This window comes from Sphaeramia orbicularis, chromosome 11 (genome assembly GCF_902148855.1).
Source record: "Sphaeramia orbicularis chromosome 11, fSphaOr1.1, whole genome shotgun sequence".
In the NCBI taxonomy this organism is placed as follows: domain Eukaryota; kingdom Metazoa; phylum Chordata; class Actinopteri; order Kurtiformes; family Apogonidae; genus Sphaeramia; species Sphaeramia orbicularis.
Window position 1 is genome coordinate 23,439,663 of NC_043967.1, and position 20,956 is coordinate 23,460,618.

Here is a 20,956-nt window from a genome sequence, read left to right on the forward strand (position 1 = left end):
TTCAATAGGTTGAAATCAAGTTAAAAAACAATGCCACCGCTGAACAATGAGAATGCACATCATCTCCTACAGTCTCGACAAGACTTTCTAAAGCCTGGAAACAAAGCCACAAATAAGGTACGGAAGTCTAGCTCCTTCTCAGACCGGGCAGAATTGTGTGTTGAAAGGTTATTTTGGAATTTTTGCCCAATGCCACTTTAAGTACTGTCTAATGAAGCTCTACAAAGAAACATTACAGCAGAATTTCTGAAACAATCCTAATAAAATGAATATATAAAGTGGTTCCACAATGCTGTCATAAATAAAATGAAAATGAATAAAAAGTTTTTGTACATAAATTTGAGTTTAAATCAGTTGTCCCAGTTCAGTTGAGCTAATTCATGGTGGCAAAAATAACACATTTGAATTAATTTAGTGGAAATTGGATAAAAATAATTATAGAAACAAGAAGACAAATGATGAATATTGGATTTACTAATTTTCCAGAGTTGATCCCTCATTGCATTCTACTCACTGACTGCAAAAATCAAAATCTTACCAAGTGTATTTTTCTCATTTCTAGTCAAAATATCTCATCACACTTAAAATAAGACATAATCATCTAAAGAGTAATTGCTTAATTCAAGATTTTTTTTTGCTTAAGTCAAGCAACAAAATCTGCCAATGGAAGAAGTGAGATTTCTTGAAATAAGATTTTCGAGATCTGTTGTCAAAAAATAAGTTCTTATATCTCACTGAAAAGTTACTCTTTAGGTGATTTTGTCTTATATTAAGTGTGATGAGATATTTTGACTAGAAATGAGAAAAATACACTTGATAAGATTTTGATTTTTGCAGTGTACTTATTGTATATTAAGAGTAAACACTTGTTTTATCATTAGTAAAAATAAAACACAGAGAAAAAAAAATCCCCAGGTTGATTCAATAACAACACAAAGCTTTTCTGGCCTGATACATGTTTCTATTTAGAGAAAATGTGTGATTTACACATTTTCATGTTATAAATACCTTCCTCTGTCGTTTGCCAGTAAACATTGAAACATGTCTGGAAATCATTGACTGATTTCACAGTCTTTAGTTTTGATGTTAGCACTGACTTCTTATATACTGAATGACCTTTGCAACTTTAATTTCTGAAAACATAACAGCCAGGAAACCTAAGGAGGAAAATTAACTTGAAGAAACAGCTGCAAGTTTTAAATTTTTCCTAATCGTATTATTGTAATAACTATGCTTCAGGTTTATAATTTAGAATTTACGTCACATCCAGAGCTATTAATGCAGCTTGGAGCAGGTGACATACTTTCAGATGCACGTGCTTAAAGGGACTGGTTGCCACATTAATCATTGAAAATACTCGGTTTCCATTTCCTGGCTTTGACTCTGCTCTCACATGTGTGTTTGTACATGTTGTGCGTACATGGTATATCTCAGGGTCTTGACAAGTGTGTCAACACAAATTCCACCATGTGCATGCGAGTCTTCTTCAGCCTGTTTGGTGATATGTTATCCCTATGTCTCTTTAGGCGCTTGTTGTCACTGCTGAATTGTGTTACAGCTCAGTGGAGGCCACCTGGAGCCACAGCAGCTCCGACTGTGTCAGCAATTTGTCTCTGAGTTTAACAGAATTCCTGTGAACGGGATAAGGCCGAGACAGCATTTTATTGCGTCCCTTATCGTGTCAGAAGTAATGGCTTGGAGATCAAACAGTCAAATCACATCACAGTGGCTGATTACCTGTAAGTTCAGACTAAGCTGCATATGAAACAAAAGCTGATAATCCATGTCTTGGCTGCCTTTAAGTCATGAAAATTGTGGCTGTTTTCCTGATGTTTGCTGACAGATTCCATATGTATCTCCCATAATTATGCATTCATGCACTGCAAAATCAGTCCAACTATAAATGGTCCAAATATCCTTAAATGCAAAAAGAACTGTCTTGTGGTAACCCTTTATTGGCCAAGTAACTATTTTTGGTAATTTCCAACAGTTACAGTGAGGACAGTGAGCCAGTAATATCAGGTCCAGTGTGGTCTGCAGGTTCTGTAAGGTCCACCTCTGCATGAACAGTGAGTGTACCTGCTTTGTTAGGTACCATGAAGTAATGGTACTACTGTAAGGAATGATGTTCAAAGGGAGAATGTGTATGTTGACAGGTGTCTGGATCAGCACTTATGTTGTTTTAATGTTTTAAAATACTTGTTCCTTTCACCTTACATGTGTTTTTCTTGTATATTTTATATTTACTTCTGGGATTTATTTATTTTTTACGGGTGAGGAGCCAAATATGGTAACTTCATTAACCTTGATTTTCTACTTGAAAAATTTCACAAAAGTAATAAAGTCTTGTTATGTCCTAATAACACACTAAGGTTGAAATTTTGAATTTCAGAGTATTTCTATGAGTGCAGTAAAACATGTTAAGTGAGGGACATGGGATAAGAAAATTTTGCTTAGGTAGACTCCCCTAGCCACATTTTTGGCCATTAAATGACAAAAAAACCCATCAATATTTAAAGAAGCTGTCCTGACGAGCACAGAAAACAAAAAACAGTTCTTTAGACTTAATATTCTTACACTGAAGAAGTTGCAGAAGTGGTCTCTCTTGTAATAAGAAAAAGTAATCATGTCCCTCTACTGAGGTTTTATGCAAACCATTGTTTCAATTTGTTGCTGGTTAAATAAGGATCAGGATTAGCTGGAATACCTTATTAAGATAAAATTGAATGTATGTTATTGAAATAAGATTGCTTTTTAAGGAAAAAAACAAGCTTGGCAATATTTTTTTGTTTTTTTTAGAAAAACAAGATCAATTTGCCACTAAATAAGCTTTTTCACTTTCTTGTTTTTTTTTTTTTTTCTTTTTTTGCAGAATCTACATGCATGCAGGCATCTGGATGTCTTGTGCAGTGTTTTTTTAAGTACCTGTGTGTGCACCAGAGAGGGAGCTCAGAACACGGGAGTGCTGCGTTGCTCCATCATAAACCTCCACAATGTCATTCAGAGCTGTCTGGAAGAAGGCAAACTGGCTGAAGACCACTAAAAGAAAAAAGAAAACACAAAGGAGAGAAAATTGCACATCAGTGGGAAGCAAAATTGTTTCAATTTAGTGACAGCGTTGCGATTGAACTGGAAACTCAACAATTTGAAATGAAACAAATTTCTGTTAAAATCCTGTAGTCAAAAAGAATATTATCAACAGCAATTTCAATCAAAATGCCATTAGTACAGCAGCATAGATAATACAACCACATATACCACACAGTTGATATAAGAGAGGGGGGGCTCAACAATCCTTTCTTGGCTTGATGGCTTGTCACTAGATGAAAGGCTCCTGTAACAGCAGCCAATCTTTTGTACAGTCTGTGACTAAAGCTCCACTATGGTGCTTTCATCCTTTCAGCCCCTATTTCGACCACTATTCAACCTGAGTATATTGACCCTTTTCATATCCAATCTATGTCTAGTTTACTTGTGGCTAATATTGTGTTTAAAAGGCAAGGAGAAGGCAACAGAGCACTATGGATACAGCACTAGTGCCCTCTATTACATGTAAAAGCAGGGAGTTCAGCAGTTGCTGTGACTGTGACTCACCATATTCTCCCACTCATCTTTCCTCTACCTTTATGTCTACATGCTCTTCATTTCTAGCCATGATACTGAAAGAGGAGCCGGTGCAGTGCCACCCATTCTGTCCTGTGCTATGAGAAAAATAGCCTTTCATTAGGACTGGTGCATCAGCCTAATGAGAAGTGGCAAGAACGGAGGCGAGAGCATTTGTGGCTCTGCGCGACAAAGTGTGTTGCCTTGGGCCTCGCTGTCATTTTCCAGGAAAATGCAAATGTGGGCTTTAATTATTTCAGTTTCCTCTTGCTTTGACTTTGCTGAATGAAATATGCTGCTGAGCGGGGTCAGTGAAGGATGACTGGCCCGGTCATATTTTTTTTGGAACAGCGCCGGACCTCCGAACAGGCACGTCATGACCAAGACTTTCAGAAAGACACAGAGGTGAAGTAGCCTAAAGCCAAACACATGCCAGCCATCGCAGTTCGGAGTAATTTAACAGTGAAAGGACTTGAGGTTTGCTTTAGAGAGGCACAATGCTGATAACTCATTAAGGAGCCAGAGGAAACAGAAAGAGCTAAAATGAGAGGAAGAGACAGACTGTGTGCAGGTGTGAGAAACATGTTTGCTTTCTCAATTTGCATGTTAGAACAGTATCACACTTTCCACGTTGTCTTTGTGCCCAGGAAAAAAAAAAAGAAAAAAAAGCTGCTTCCACATTATCAGATCACATATTAGGAAAGAAAAAACAAGATGCGACCTTTAAGACGGAAATGCCAAAAAAGTGGTGAAAATCCAAGAACCCTGGCTCATCCAGACACCAATTATTTTCATGTGTCTTAGAGAGACGTAATGAAAACAAGGTGTGTAAGATGGTGAATAAATTGGCAGCCAATGCAACGGGACAGTTTGCGCAACAGAGTGAGATGGACGAACTCTGCAGACATTTGTAGAAAAAAATGGGAAAAAGAATGCAGTGGATGTCTGACTAAAGTATTTTAATTGCAAGCAAAGAAGCCTGTGTGTGGGAGTTTCAACAAGTTTTCCACAAACTTGTTGTCTCCTACGCACCTGTCACTAAGAATATTCACAAGTGAAAAAGGCAACTGAAATTTCTCATGGTTTTGTTTATTTTTTAGAGTCAAATAATATGTGTAATTTAGTAAGTTGGAGAACATCGTGTTTGGGCATTAGGTATTCTTTTGCCTTCTGTATCGGTTTGATGTTGTTACTGCAATGTGTACATGCAGAGCAATAAAGTCTCCGTGCAGCAAAACACAATGTAGAGCTATTAAAAATTCAGTTGCCTAAATAAAAAAGAATTAAACTTTTTTTTTTTTCAAGAGTTGACGTAACTGAGAAGTGGCTTTATTCACTTTCTTCTCATTTGCGTTAAAAGTTGAGTATGACAGAGCTGAAATCACTCCTTCCCTCTGCAGCTTTCTCCTCTCTGTCCAAATCAATAGACCAATTATATCGAAAAAAGAAGGCAGTTTTACAAGTTCCATTCTGTGTCGAGAAATGGAGTAGAGTAGGAGTCTAGTCCAGTCTGGCTGAATCTTACCAGTGACAAGAAACTGCATCTTTCAGTCCTGTGCTGAAAGCCCCTCCCTGTCTGAAAACATCCATTATTATGCCGTGTTTCCACTACGTGGTACCAGCTCGACTCAGCCTTTTTGCATTTCCATTACAAAAAAGAACCTGGAACCTGGTACCTAGTACTAGTTTGTTGGTATCTGCTCTGCGGAGATTCCAAAACGGGGAAAGAGATACTAAAACATGACATGTAAACACTGCAGACCACTGATTGGTCAAAGAGTTGTCTCTGCATCATTGCGTCATCATTGTGCGACCCACCATTTTAAAAAAACAGATTCGGTAGTTTACAGTAAATATCACGGACAGTTAATCCACACGATGGCAGCCCATAAAACTACACTGTGGTCGGTTGAGGAGGTTCAGACATTTCTGTCCTTGGTGGCCGATGAAAAAATTCTGCATGAGCTTGAAGGGGCAATACGTAACAAACAAGTTTATCAGCAACTCTCTGAGCAGATGTCACAGAAGTTATGTGTTGCATCACTATGACGACCAAGTACTCTAAAGTCGGTAGTATCCTGCAATGGAAACGGTCTCCAGGAATAGTACCTGGTACCTGAGTTAAGTTGAGTTGAGCCGGTTCCACGTAGTGGAAACGCGGCATAAGTCTGCATATTACCCAGCATTTGCCATAAAGTACCTATACTTTCACTTTCACAAAACCTATTTAAATTAGTCAGCCACTGTGTTAGGCATGTTTGTGTTTTTTGTGCAATAAATTATATAATTTTTCAAATCGGATTTTATGTTTTTTGTGTATTTTTTGGCCCTGTATGTTCATTTAGTAGGTCAAAGTGAAAATATTATAAGCAGATGATATTGACGAAGTTGTGCTGAAAAAAAAAAAGATACCAAACATGGGTATAGTAAACTTAAAAAAAAAAAAAAACAATTGGTATGTGAAGGCAAAATCAAAAGTACTCAAAATCTGCCAAAACAGGCACAGACCCCTAAGGGTTAAACTGCCGGATTCCTCTTCAAAATAACTTCACAGGAATAGACACATGTCTCCGGCTTTTGTGTCCAATGCACTAAAACTGTTAAAAGTTCAACAAAAGAGATTTTTCAAACTAGTAAGTCATTTTTTCAGCTTTTTGTGAAAATTACTTTTCTTTTCTATGGAGATGAAACACCCTAAACACTCAAGAATGATTCATTCTTTCCAAACAGAGAGACTCAAGTCATCAAAAAAACTGTCAATATTGCACAATGCTAAAAAAAAAAAAAAAAAAAGAAAAAAAAGAAAAAAAAAAACCCATGTGCTGTTTCTTGGCTTACCATAATCCTTGGGCACAACCACGGAGTATAGACAGGTCTTTGCAGTGCTGTAGTTGCCAGGGTAACCAGGAGACAGGACCACTCCTTCCAGACCTGAGTACTGTCCACCACATGGAGCTGGAGAGACATGGAGCACGAAATGAAGAGAAAACCAACAAAGAGGACAGGGCAGACAGGAAAAGAAGACCTAAAGCCAATAAGGGGAGATTCCATTTCTCCATCACCTCCTGCTATTCCATCCCCTCTGTTCCATCACTCCTAAATTACTTTTCTTGTCTGATTGGGCTTCGGGTGGAAGATGTCCCTGGTGTTTGCCACAGTGAAATTGCAATGTTTTCCAAGTGTCCCTCTGGGTTAGTGTGGCTCCAGATGAGGCCTGAATGCCATCTCCTGCTTAACCCTCATACATCTGAAAGGGCTACCTGCACACCCCAGAGGCATTTTTTTTATCATATATCATAGGTGCTTCATTCTATAATACTGATCTCTCATGACTTTGTCAATAAATTTGCCCCCAATAACCTCATCATTGTTTTCTGTTTCTGTACTGAATTGCTCTATAACTGCCTGTGGTGCCTGTGTTCTATAGAACAAAAAGTCAATGTATAGTCACGGGAAAAAAATGATTAGACCATCAAAAGTCATCAAAAACTATGGTTATGCAATCAAGTACTAACTACTGTGTGTATCATGTGACTAAAACAGACAGAAACGAAAACAAGGAATCCCTAAAAGCACTGTTTTTGTCAGTACAATGCCATAGATATTGATCGAAGAACTTAAATAATTTTGGTTATTATCAAGAAAACATGGAAAATGACCAGATATCAGCTCTGAAATTAAACTCTTAGGAATTATTTTTGTTGTTATCATTATATTTGTCCAAACAAATTTGTACCAGGCATTAAAATGAACAAGAAATTGGAAAAAACAAGGGTGGTCTAATAATTTTTTCAGCAAATTTACACTGTTGCCCATAAATTTGGAATAAAACACCTTTACCTCTTCTTATGAAATGACAATGTAATTCATTTTTGATAGATTGAAGTGTAACCATAATCTGTGCACTTGTTCAAAGGTGATTATACAATACAATATGTATTATCAGGAATAAAAAAGAGGAATGTGCCTGAAAAGAAAATTATTCCAACTTTATGGGTAACAACTTATTAAAAAAAAAAAAAAAAAAGAAAAAAAGAAAGACAACATAAATAAACAGGTCTGTAAAAACATTACTGGTTTTACTTTAGCATTTATTTCCAGATTTAAAAAAAAAAAAAAAGTATTCTCAGATACAGAATAATGCTAAGAAAACAACTTCATACTGATTTTTCACCAACATAAAGCAAATATTTTAACTTAGGAAGACTTCAGAAATCAATATTTGTTGAAATAAGCCTGATGTTCAATCACAGATGTGATATGTCTTGGCGTGCTCCACACCAGTCTTAAACATTGCTGTTGGGTGTTTTATGCCACTCCTTCAGCAAAGACAGGCGGCTCAGCTTTGTTTGATGGCTTGTGACCATCCATCTTCTGCTTGAACACATTCCAGAGGTTTTCAGTCGGATTCACGTCTGAGAATTTAGAATGGCCTCTTAAGTTTTTTTTTCAGGAGCTGTACATTTATTCAACCTTTCTTTACAGAGTATTTAAATACTTTTCTCTTAAAAGACAAATAAAAGTTTTAAGATTTATTTATTGTTTTTTTCAGTTTGAACCACTTGATCATTGATCTCTTCTATATTCATAGCATGGTAAATTCATCTCAATACTGCAATATCAAATACAGTTACTATTACACAGCTTTTATACCATTCATATTACTGGCATGTTATTTTGTATGCTATGTGTGCTCTTTGTATACATTTTTAGTTTTTATATTTTTATATTTACTCTATATAGAAGTAGAGTGTGTGTGCTGCACTTATTTGTATTGCTGCCGAAGCAATAAAAAAAATAATTATTAAAAATAAATAAATAAATGAGATAAATACAATTTACCACAGAGCTACTAAACTGTATCTCATTGTTTTATTTTTTTTACCGGACAATGACAATAAATTTTCTTTTCTATTAAACAGTTGATGCTTTCACAGTATGAATATAACACATTACACCAAAGACTAATATTACCAGAATCCAAGGATGGTAAATGAGTATCACTCCTGTTTAACACTGAAGATTTTCATCTTCATCCACAATTTATTTTTCCACATTGCGTGGTTGTGACTGAGTAAATGGACATGGGTTAAAAAAAAAAAAAAAGAAAAAAAAGAAAAGAAATCTCATTATGGAGTTTCCATCCACCCCTACCTAATAATACAGGCTCTAGTATCAGATATTATTTTCATTCTGGTTTAAACATTCATGTGGAAAGTATTATTATTATTATTTTTTTTTTTTTGTTGTTGTTGTTGTTGTTGTTGGTTTGATCTGGGGTTTTTATATATCTAACCAACATGCTGTTCTCACATGCGGAAAAAAGTAAACTATACAAGTAAAATAAGAAAATATCTATTATTTATTATGAATGTAGAATATCTGAACTCGGCTGTTAATGGTTCCAGCCAAATGTGGATTGTGCTTGGAGTAGAAGCTGCAATTTGTATTAAAGAAACATATTTTTTTTCCCACACAATATGCAAATTAAACTACCTTTGAGGGAAAAAAATGGATAAGTTGTTTTTTCAGACAACTAATATTTTTGGAGGCAGAGATAAGCGAATATCTGCTGTGATGGTTGTTTCTCACAGTAACTTTGCCCTTGCATGTTAAAAAATATTGGTAGGATGAGGGTTAAAGCTATAAAAAGTGTACTGTGGTTGTGTTTCATCTGGTTTATTGTGAGGAGTGTGACTTCTGCTTGTGAACTGCATGAGTATGCATTCCAAATAGCACACAGCATAAGCATAAGCTTCACACTGTAAGAGCTAGATTCTGGGGTGTTGTTGATATTTTACCAGCTTTCCAGGGGAATAAACATCCTTTGTTAGTCATGTTGTGAAAATGTCAGAGAGCAGCCAGGGTGATGCACGTTTTGCCACAAGTGTGAGGAGGAGATATGCAAAACGAGCAGCTCGCTTCAAACTGCAGATTAAATTAAAGCTCCGCTCTCACATCTATTAACATTAGCAAAACCCACACTGTTCCATATATACCTGTAGGACATGGCTCTGCGCAAAAACAACATTATCATACATGTGTGTTTACATGCGATAAATCCATAAGCGCCAATCTAGTTTGTGTTCCTAACATCGGTCTCCAGATGTCAGTGTTTACCAATGCAGATGGGTTTGGGTTTGTTCCAGCTTGGCTTGCCGTCTCCCCCCATGATGCACGTTAAGGTTGCGTCTCCCTCTAGTGTGTAGCCGCTGTCGCAGTGGTAGACGACGATGGAGCCCAGCTTGAGGTCGGTACCCACCCGCGTCCCATTGCGTACAAGGCCCGGCTCGAAGCAAGACTCCCTGGGGTTCTCTGCGGAGAGAGGTAACACGGTGGAAAATCAGTGACAGGAGGGAATGTGCGCTGGTTTTCAATAAAAAAGACTTTTACATCAAGCTGCAGTGGACGTAATAGAAGAGAAGCTGTTTTCCAGTCGAACATTCCTGATGTTCCTGGAGTTCCTGTCTGTTGCTTCGTCTTTTTCTACCACTCTGTGCTTTCCCTCTTTCAGTAAATATATCTGAGTGACTGCCACTTTTCTCCAGCCCTTGACGGTGCCCTCTCATGTGTGGCTGCTGGAGGTATGTATGGCTGCGGAGACCGACAGGCAGCTGATTGAGAGTGGCACTGCTCTGGCCCAAGGTCTGCTGACTGCACACAACCGCCTCTCACACAACGCTTCGCTGTGCAGTCAACTAGAGAAGACAACGCACATACGCAAGCTTTCTGTCTCGAAACACGCACACATACCCACATACCCACTTCAGATACACTCTCACCAACACACACACACACACACACACACACACACTGTATCTAACCACATATCAATCACCTCTCCTGAGGTTGTAAGATAGATGTCTCGCTCAATCTACCATCACATTGTTCTAGGCTGGAAAACGTGTGTGTGAGTGGAAGGCTGTCAATTTGGGATACTTCACACCCTTACAGCTAAAATAAACATAAGGAAAATGCCTGAAGTTGTTGAGCTCACTCTCACAACAAACTCTGATGACTTAACACACACACATTCATACAAAACTGGAGCTGAGACAAAAGTTGACGGTAAGTGTCTAATGAAAGTCAATCAAGTAGACTGGTTATTGACTGGTGTTCTGATGACCTCTGTGTTTACGCTACGTAGCAATTTTTTAATTCAGATTTTGAAGCAACCCTGAAAACTACAGAGATGCAAGTAATTGTATTAGACGTAACTTGTCAAACCCAAATATGTTTGATCAATGAGTTGTGAAGACGTTAAAAATCCATCTGTCAGTTTATTATTAGAGAACAGTCAACACAAGTCACTCAAACTTCCCCTACCAGTCAGGACAGTGTTCAAACAAGATTAAATTGATGGATGTTTCTGACTGTATTCTTCAATTATACTTCTGGAATTACAGATTTTAACCATTGCTCAAATACTAACATGTAATGAATGTCTGATATATGCATAGTATATACTTATCAACCATACAGACTGAGAAATGACCTCTTTTTTATTTAGTTATGACTGGTCTATTTTACCTGCTCCGTGCCCTAGATTATAACCGCCTAGTTCTTTTATCTGTGCAAATATCTAAAAGGAGACTGATTATTTTTGGCAGATGTGCTCTTTGTAAAATCTGTAAAATACATTTAAATGTTCCAACACCAGAGACTGATATTTGGTTTTGTTTAACTATCACAAAATATGGTCTTTTATTACATTTGTGCTTACTTTTTCTGTGTTAAACCCAGCCCAGCACAAATTCTAGATACAAGCCATAGACAGGAGAATTAACTTAGCATAAAATAATACAATATAATAAAGAAATGTAAATAGTATGTAGGCTGGTACCATTCTGTGTGGAGTTTGCATGTTCTCCCGTGTCTGCGTGGGTTCTCTCCAGGTACTCTGGCTTCCTCCCACCATCCAAAGACATGCACTGATAGGTTAATTGGTTAATCTGAATTGCCCATAGGTGTGAATGTGAGAGTGAATGGTTGTCTCTATATGTCAGCCCTGTGATGAACTACCAACTCGTCGAGGGTGTACCCCGCCTTTGCCCATAAGTAGCTGGGATAGGCTCCAGTGACCCCCACGACCCTAGTGAGGATAAAGCGGGTTCAGATGATGAATGAATGAATAATATGTATATATGTACAGAATGAGTAATATTAATAGCAGATACTCTTAAATTTCCTGCTTCACTCTTGAGTGCTCCGCCTGTGTTCCACACTTTGCTTTCTGTATTTTGCTGCTGTAAACACTGCAGCTTCCCCACTGTGGGATCAATAAAGCCACATCTTATCTATCTTATCTTATACATGTTGCTGATAGTACATGAAACCAGAGGACCCATATGGCACAGGGGACAACATGCTAACTCTATGGGACCCAAGTTATCTTTAATTTAACCCTAAATTAACCCTAATCTGGGGCTGGGCGATAAAACGATAATGATATATATTGCAAAATAACTTTTCCTTGATAGAAATATGAGACACGCTCGACACAATTTTGACAGAATTCATTCATCCATGTTTTGACAGACATAAGAACAGCCAATCCCAATTAAATAAATTTGATTTATATTGTGATACATATCGATATTGTCTGATATGAAAAAAAATATCGTGATATGATCTTTTTCCATATCACAGCCCTACCCTAAACAAGTGTTGTCAATGCTTCAACCCAACCATAAAACTGCAAAAGTTTCATATGAATGCAATTTTTGAGACATTATGTGCATCACGAGCACATAAAACACTGGAATGATATGCCTGTTTCTACAGTATGATGCAACAGGATATGATGACATGTATCCTTCCTTTTCTGTTGTAAAATAACCATAGTTCTTGAGTTTCCAGTCACTGTAACTACATCTGTGTCAGGCCAATGCCTAACTTCTAAGCTGAAAGCAGTGGATGCTCTGACCATGAAGAAGGCCGACTTTCATGAATGAACAGAGTATGAGGGCTGGGCATGTGGGCTGTCTCGCTGTCTGTCACCCGGGGGCACCTGTTCCGTCCAGACCGGAGCCCTTTCATGGGCTGATTTAGGCCTGAACTTTTTCCTCAGTGCAGCCTCCATTAAACCAGGACATCTGGCAAGGGACAGCGGAGGCGTGATGGATGTAGCAGGCTTTAGGTGTGGACTGACCCTGGGCACAGACTGGCAGTGAGAAGGCCGGTCGCTGCAATGAAGACGGCCGATTAAACAAGCGTCACCCTGGGACATTTGGAGGAGTGAAAGAAAATGGATGAGCGGCATCAGCTGTTTCACAAAATACTCAAAGGACTTTAAATGATGTGATGTGAAGTGAAAATGAGCATAGGCGAGGCAGAAGTTTGTAGTTTAGTGTGGGTGTGCTCCTGTGCCCATGTCTGTGTCTCCATGTGTTATTCAAATGTGGCTCAGACAACTAAAGTTTTGTCCATTTTTTTCCCCAATGGCCAGAGATGCAAAAACAGACAGACAGAACGTTGATTGGTTAAGGGAATGACAGCACCTCAGGCCGATTTCATAATACAATTTTTACTAGCAAACCGACCAAATACAATCTGTGCCAGTTCGTCAACATGCTGCATCCTCACCAAACAGACCCTAACTCGCAGCCAAACACGCTTTTTGCCACGTTGTTTCCTGAAACTGAGGAGGTAATTTATGTATTATTTGGTTATGCTTCATTAGTGTAGAGAATTGGAAGTAGGAAGAGGGGAGTTTTTCTGAGCCACACACTGGGCCCATCTGCTCTACCAGATTGGCCATACAATATCGCACACTGTATCGCACACTGCAGTAAATATTGCTGGGAGTGAGTTAAGGGGTAGTCTCTGTAAAACTGTCTCACCAAAACCCCATGATTCACTCCATTTATGTACAATTTGCAAATGAATCAAAGACCTGCATCGCTTTAACAGGTAGGAACGTCAACTGAATTGCTGGATATAGATCAAATTCCATCAGAGCCAAGAAACAGAAAGCTCAGGGTCGATCTGGAATTGGTTAAATGTCTGATACTTTAAACAGCTCTAATTGAGACAGGGAGATTTAGGAAGATTTAACACCGTTCTCTCAAGCAAAGCCCTTAACGAAGATGCCCTGTCTAATTTAAAGCTTGTTCAGCGTCTGTATGTTTGCAAGATGATGACTAACATACAGGCACGGAAGCATTTCCCTGTGAGTCTGAAACACAAATGTAGAAAAAAGGCAGATGTGATGCGTTATCCTTAAACTAACTGGACCTCATTCAAGGATGTCTGTGATCATTCTGCGCCATGTGTGCAGCACAAAGTGCCTCATGTGAGCAAATAAATTTGGCTCCCCCAAACAACATGCTGTGCTCAGCAAAGCTCAGACATCAGACAACAAAACGTTGTTTGCTCTAATTTATGAAAAACCTTTTTTTTTTTGCATTTGCAAAGCACTGATCAAAAAACAGCTTAAGCACACATGCTGTCGGCTTTTCATTTTCATAATTCTGTGTTAGCTGGCTACTAGAGGAGGAGCAGATCAATAATTATGCCCAGACCCGTAGCATATATGGGAGCGGTGGTGATCAGGACACCGCAGCGCAGACATGCCATTCTTTCTCTGAAGCAATTTTCACCCCACTAATCTCACTCGCTTTGGAGTAGACACAAGAGAAAGTTAAAAAGAAATAATCTGCAAGGTCGATAAGCAGCAGAGGGTAAATCCATTCTCACTCTGCCAGAGGAAGAATTCTAAAACATGAATTGTTTAGGGGATAAAGCCTTTGCGTACTATTTAAAATTCACTGTTTTCTTCAGAATCTTAAAGACACTGGAGATGAAAAACTGATGATGAAAAAACTTGTGCGTTTGCATATATAAAGCCACACAATCCAAGTTTCCGCTTACTTTATAGTTTTTGGCCAATTAGGAAAGTACTTTTATTCCTCCAACCAAACAGAACTCACCTGTGTACTGAAGCACAAAGCCATTGCTGCTGAGGGAGGCATCGCTCCGGAAAGCCAGAAATAGTGTGTTGGAGCTGCTTTCAATACGATCTGGAACATCAGTACCGTAGAAACTTCCCAGCAAGGGGCTGAGGGAGTCCGGTCCATCGTAAATGTGTAAAAAGTCATAACTTGGCTCCAAGCTGAACCTGATTACAAAAGCAAAAAAGTATTATGATCTTAGTAACACAATAATAATACACAAATATGAAGCAAAATGATGCTATGAGGGACTGTGATTGAGTGAAACTTACTGATTGAAGCTCAGAGCGATGACGTAGTCCTGTGTGACTGTCACCTTCCAGTCACACTCCCTCCCATGGGGGTAAGGTTCAGGATAGTCCGGAGACAGAATCAGCCCACTTGGACCAGTCAGGTTTCCTCCACATGGAGCTGCGAAAGAGGAAAAACAAGGCACTAATTTAACATGTCATCTAATTACAGGTTATTAACTGCCATGATTAATTACTTCTTATTGTGCAGAGTTCAAAATATAATAACACATTGAGGCAAAAAACGAACTGTGAAAAGAATATAGGTCTGACACAGAGGTCTGTGTTGGTACGGAGAGGCAGAATAATCAGATCTTCCTGTCTGTTGCAGTGACTTTAGGAAACGTCTGGAGGCCCAGGAAATCAGGTTTGCCACTTAAGATTCACTTAAGGAGTCTGTTAAGTAATCACATTAGGAATCAGTACCGTCCACCTGTTACAAAAAAGTCACATCAGCAAGAGAAGTTATACAGTGCACTGCAGTAGTTGAAGCTGAAGGCGTAAGGTAGAATTTACTCAGCTAAGGCCTAGTCAGTGTACACAGGTATTTAATAAAAGCCAACTTCCCAGCTTTTCTGACTTTTCTGACTTTCATGTATAATAAAATGCATTCTTAGGTTGTGGAAAACTGTGTTGGATGAGGATTTAGAAACTCTGACTGCAGTGCTGTAGTGTGGTCAGGAAAAACTGAGATTTTGGTTTGTAATGTCATGGTGAGCAGAATATCTTTTGTACATGAGGAGATTTGTTACAATGGCAGACATTGCCTGAATAGAGATTTTGCTAATTGTGTTAATATGACTTTTTACATGTTTACACATAGAAATACAGTTACTCTTCCTCTATACTCAGGCATCAGAATATGTTATGGATGACAGAACCACCAACAAAGGACTAATGGATCACAATTATTGAAAGGACTGAATAATGTGAATGTAGTGTCGTGTAGTGTACCCAAGCAAGGTTTGTTTATTTGGTTTTTGTTGTTTTTGGTGACAATGTGTTTATAAAAAAAATTAAAAAAAAAAAACTTACATGAAAAAAAGAACATGCTATGAATATTTCTGCTATGTAATCAATAATAACAAAAGAAACCCTGCCTTTGATGTTGCTGGTTTTGGTTGATACAAGATCAGATTTATTGACACGTATCTTGACAAGGTCCATTTTTTTTTCTTTTTAGATTTTTTTTTTAGAATGAAAAAGGACAAACTGGTTTTAAGAAATAGCAGCCTAAAGAAAAAAAAAATCTTTTTAAAATACTTAGTGTGATATTACCACTTGGGTGTTTTTAAAGCTTTAGTTTCTTTGCTTTGGTCTGGATTACTGCATGAATACTTCACCTGATGTATGATCTTGTTGGTTCAGGTTTGTTTCACCTTTTAAAACAACCCAACTGAACCAAAATTTACGATCAAAAACCAAAATAAACAGATTTGTTTGATGTTTTTTGGGCAAGAGTGAGAACATAAGCCTTGGACAGGAACCAGATTTATCCCAATAAGAAACCAATCTACGTGTTTGCTCATTGTAGGTCAAACATTAAGTCATTCTCCAACTGACTTATAGCGACTATTGATTTCATTCCTTCAGATTACATTCTCAGACCATAATGTAAAGGGCTATCAGTTCCACAGCTCATCTGGGGCCAGCCTGACAACAATTCAATGACTGTGGTCAGAAGATTGATATGTTCACTTTTCTACAAGCAACTCTGACCAATGAGTAAAACAAACTCGAGTCAGAATGATCTTAACTAAACGATACAGGATTTTAAAAAAAAGGCTTCTGCTTTAACTGGTCTTTCTAATCAGACTGAACTGTGTTACCTGTGCAAGTAGGAGGATCTGGCTGCCAGAAGAAGCGGCCGTTGATCTCAGTGCAGGTGATCTTGTTGGCCCCCTGCAGGATGTAACCAGGATCACACTGGAAAACCACATGGTCCCCTGGCTCCCTGCTGTCCCCACTTCGGGTCCCATTAGTGGGCATGCCTGGGTCATTGCAGGAGGTTGCAGTAGAGACTGGAAGAGCAAGAAGAAGGTCAGAGAATGAATATGATCATAAGTTCTTGTGAGTTTGTAAAATGATTGTATCCAGTCACTGCATTTGTCTTATATATACAGGATGTCCCAAAAAAAACTGACATCATTTGAGATGTCCATATCAGAGTGATGACACGGTCAGGAGACACGATACTTAATAGGACTGATTTTGGACATCAAATGTTTTATTCTACAAATTTCAAACGAAAAATTCTGGGGGACAGTCATTTTATAATGTTCCAAAGTTATTACAAATTTTCAACGTATGCACCACTAGTGACCCTAACCCTAACTCAGATCCTTTTTTCCGACACAAACAGCCTTCCTCTTAAAACTTCTTATGCCACGTCCAAATCTGCTTTCCTGTTGGTGCTTGTTTATGAAATTTTCTAACAAATTCACGCTGCGCATTCACATTTGACTGAGATTGGGCGTTCTTCAACACACAGAATGCCTTTTCTGTTGCAGTAAATGGCATGTCTATTCCTGAAAGCAGAACAATAACAATATTACACTTTTTTGAGCAAAAAGAGCAAACAAATTTTAAACAAATTATTAGGTGATGAAATTATTTTTAAATTTTTTGGGACACCCTGTATAACCAACAGAGCAATCGCTGTTCTTAGTTGCTTTGTTATCACTTCTATCACATTACTTCTCACTTCAAAACTCACTTGGAAGTAGATGACATGTATTTAAAATCTACTGAGCCTTCGTCACTCCTCACCAGAGAACTGCAGCGCGAAGCCCTGCTTGCTAGTGAAGAAGTCTGTGGTAAACTGCAGGCTGACGGTGTTGAACGTGCTGTGTGCGTCCGGGGGAACTACCGAGCCGCTCAGCTCCCTCAGCAGGACGCCGCCATCCTGAGGTCCATCCCAGATCCGAAGCACATCATGGATCTCCTCCGTATGGAAAACCAGAAAATGTAGACTGGTGGAAACAAAGACATGAAGAAAAATACTTAATTCACTTAAACCTTTCATTCATGAATATCTACATACATAACAGATAATCTACATAATACATATCCAATCAAATTTCCTCAATATACTATTTCTTTACTATAATACCCAGGTATCATTGTAGTGGTTTCTATGCATCTACAGTTTTCCATGTAATGGTATTAATATTTTAAGCGTAAACACATCTATAAAGCCAAAAATGGAACATATCAATGACTTAAGAAAACACGATTTCAACATCAAATGTAACTGTCCACTGTGATGAATGTCATAAATCAGTGAATTATATTCAATGAAACTTTAGTCATTGACACAAAATGACGAAAACCATAAGAATTAAACTGTGAACAAATTCCCATAACTGCATCTTATTAGATACTTTCTTTGTAACCACATGTTTTGGATTTGTTTAAACAATATATCAGGATAAAATAAGACTTTATCTCCACAGTGGGGAAACTCAAGTGTCACAGCAGGATTTACAGTAAAGTGAGCCTCACAAGTATTAGAAAACACAATGGGATGAGAATTAAGAGTTGGAGTCATTACTGCAAATAATGTAGCTTTAGGGTGTATTCACACCTACTTCATTGGGTCCACTTAAAACGGACCAGAGTTCATTTTCCTGGGCAGTCCGTACTTTTTTTTTGGTGTGAATACAAACATGCAAACCCTGATTCGAATCAAACAAGCGGACCGAGACCACCTAGAAGAGGTTCCAAACGGACTCTGAGCCAGTTCACTTCTGGTGTGAATATAACTAGCCTCAAGCCAAAACAAACCAAGGAACCATGCACTTGTTTGTTCTTGATGAGCCACCGTAGCCACTGGAAGTAGCCGAGCCACACAGGTAGTTAGAGCTAATAGCACTAGCCCTGAGCCGTGGACAGACATGGAGCAATAAGGAGACTGAACGTCTCATTGACATTTGGTCAGATGCTCATATTACGAAATTTGCTCCGAATGAGCTGTTTTTGACAGTTAACATTTTCGTAAATTTGTGTCTGTAAAAATAAAATACATACTCCGAAAACAATAAATGCACATAGGACCTCCATGTTTGTTTTCATCAATACCCGCCGTCTCCGATTTACCCCAATCCTGACTTTTCTGTCCAATGCCAGCGCAGTTCGTCACATGCGTGCTTCTGTTTACAAATTTCTGTCCACTGGCAAAAAGTGCAATGAGAATGCGATCCGACCCATATAAGTGGACCAAAGGACGTTCCAGGTGTGGATACACCCTAAATCAAAGACTGAATAACTGTCCACTGTAGTAACGTCATGCATGAAAGGGTTAAAGCTAAAAACAAAGCAATGCATCCTTTTACAATATTTGGGTGGTACTATCAGGATTTTTTTGTTTGTTTTAAGATTAAATATCAGGACAATAATGGTATTTAAAAAGCTTTTAGCATTTACTAACAACATTTAAAACAAAAGATAATGAGTCAGAGACAAATATAAATGGATTAAACCAAACCGCAGATTATTTTTTACAAGAATCAATGCCCAAAGGATAATAACATGATTAAAGGAGACAAAACGCGGTTAAGTGCAGGTACAAAAGAAGCAAACAAACATTTTAGTGAATCATAGATGCCAGATCCAAAGCATTCAGTGGATGTTCCGCAATGTCAGTCAAGCAGATACGCCTGCCACAGCATTTAATGGTTTGAGTCTAGACATCAGAAAGATGATGCTGTCAAAATATCTTCTCTTCACTTTGGTTTAGACAGCTGTCAGCCAGCTGGTGGTCCACTGGAGGTGAAATGCACTGTAGATGAGTGTGTGTGTGTGTGTGTGTGTGTGTGTGTGTGTGTGTGAGTCAGCCTCACTGTAGTGGATTCATGATGATGTACTGCCCAGATTTGTATGTGTGGGCATGGTTAAGTATGTGTTTTAGACAAAGTCAGCGGGAATAAAGGGATAAAATGTGGTATTTTACAGCAGACGAGGATAGATAAGAGTGGCTGACCTGTTCTATTTGGTATAAGTAATTTATTATACTGAATAAGGATTTTCAGCAACTTTATCTTGCAGCAAAGTCTGAAGTACTTATAGAAGTTCTTTCTCTCCTTTTTTTCTTCCTTTCAATAATCCATGCCTTCAAATAAGCGGATATAACACTGCATTGAGGTGGTGCAAAATAAAGGAAAGAGCAGCTCACCTGCTTCACAAGCAAAGTAAGCATTTATCACTATGGTTTTCTTTCTCCAAATATACTACAGAAGGAGACAAAAGAAGTCTTTAACAGTGTGTGTTGCATAAAGATGCTGCTCACTGCTCACTGGGGAGAACACTACTGACATTCTGCTGCTGCAGCTAACTGAGAAAACGTACATGAAATGATACTAATATCCATAACCCAAAGCAAACTGAATGTTCTGATATTTCACAGTGGTAAAATACTGATGCAGCAGTTGCAGCCAGGTTTGGAAGTTCACACACACCTTCGACCACTTGCATTTAAAGTCAGTTTTTCACAATTCTGAATATTTCAGCATTTATTTCCATTTTCCATATTCATTCAGTGTAATATATTTATTTTGATGATGTGAGAGAGTAGAGAGAATTCCTAATTTCACTGTCTCAGAGGGTTGCCATTTCTGGAAGCTTCTGAAAATTGGTTTGATGACTTAAGAAACTTCTGATTGGCTGATTGCCACAACTCTGAGTCAGCTGGAGTTGTACCTATGGTTGTATCTTAGAACGTCCCATTTGCTTGTCATTATGGCAGTACTTTAAAGAGACCAGCCGAAACCTTTAAAAATGATACACTTCTACAAGTCTGGCTTGTAATTTTGGGAAAATGTCCAAACATTTGAAGGTACTGGGGAAAAAAAGAAAACTGAGAACTGTAAACCAAAGAAGAATGAGGACGGAGTATGGTGTTGTGGGGTTTATTCACCTACAAAGACTATTATAGTTCATAAAACTGACAATATGACCAAAAAAAAAAAGCTAAGGACAGCAGGAGGGTAAATGTATTTGAATGACAATCACAAAAATGCCTGACGTTAACTTGTTAAGCCCTGGGCCATTTATTTCTAGTCAGAATCATTTCAGTGTAACATAAAATGATGGATTAGTCCATTGCAGACACTT

General features: G+C 38.3%; 1 protein-coding gene across 1 annotated transcript in view; it reads right to left on the reverse strand.

Annotated features, from left to right (window-relative positions):
* The window catches only part of csmd2 (CUB and Sushi multiple domains 2), a 135,072-nt gene that overhangs the window by 102,235 nt on the left and 11,881 nt on the right, over positions 1-20,956 (reverse strand). The window contains exons 3-9 of the mRNA XM_030146990.1: positions 17,615-17,817; positions 16,675-16,866; positions 14,828-14,966; positions 14,535-14,722; positions 9,724-9,918; positions 6,442-6,558; positions 2,926-3,039 (exon numbers count right to left, since the gene is read on the reverse strand). Of these exons, the coding sequence (XP_030002850.1) occupies positions 2,926-3,039; positions 6,442-6,558; positions 9,724-9,918; positions 14,535-14,722; positions 14,828-14,966; positions 16,675-16,866; positions 17,615-17,817 (1,148 nt within the window). The remainder of the gene's footprint in view (positions 1-2,925; positions 3,040-6,441; positions 6,559-9,723; positions 9,919-14,534; positions 14,723-14,827; positions 14,967-16,674; positions 16,867-17,614; positions 17,818-20,956) is intronic.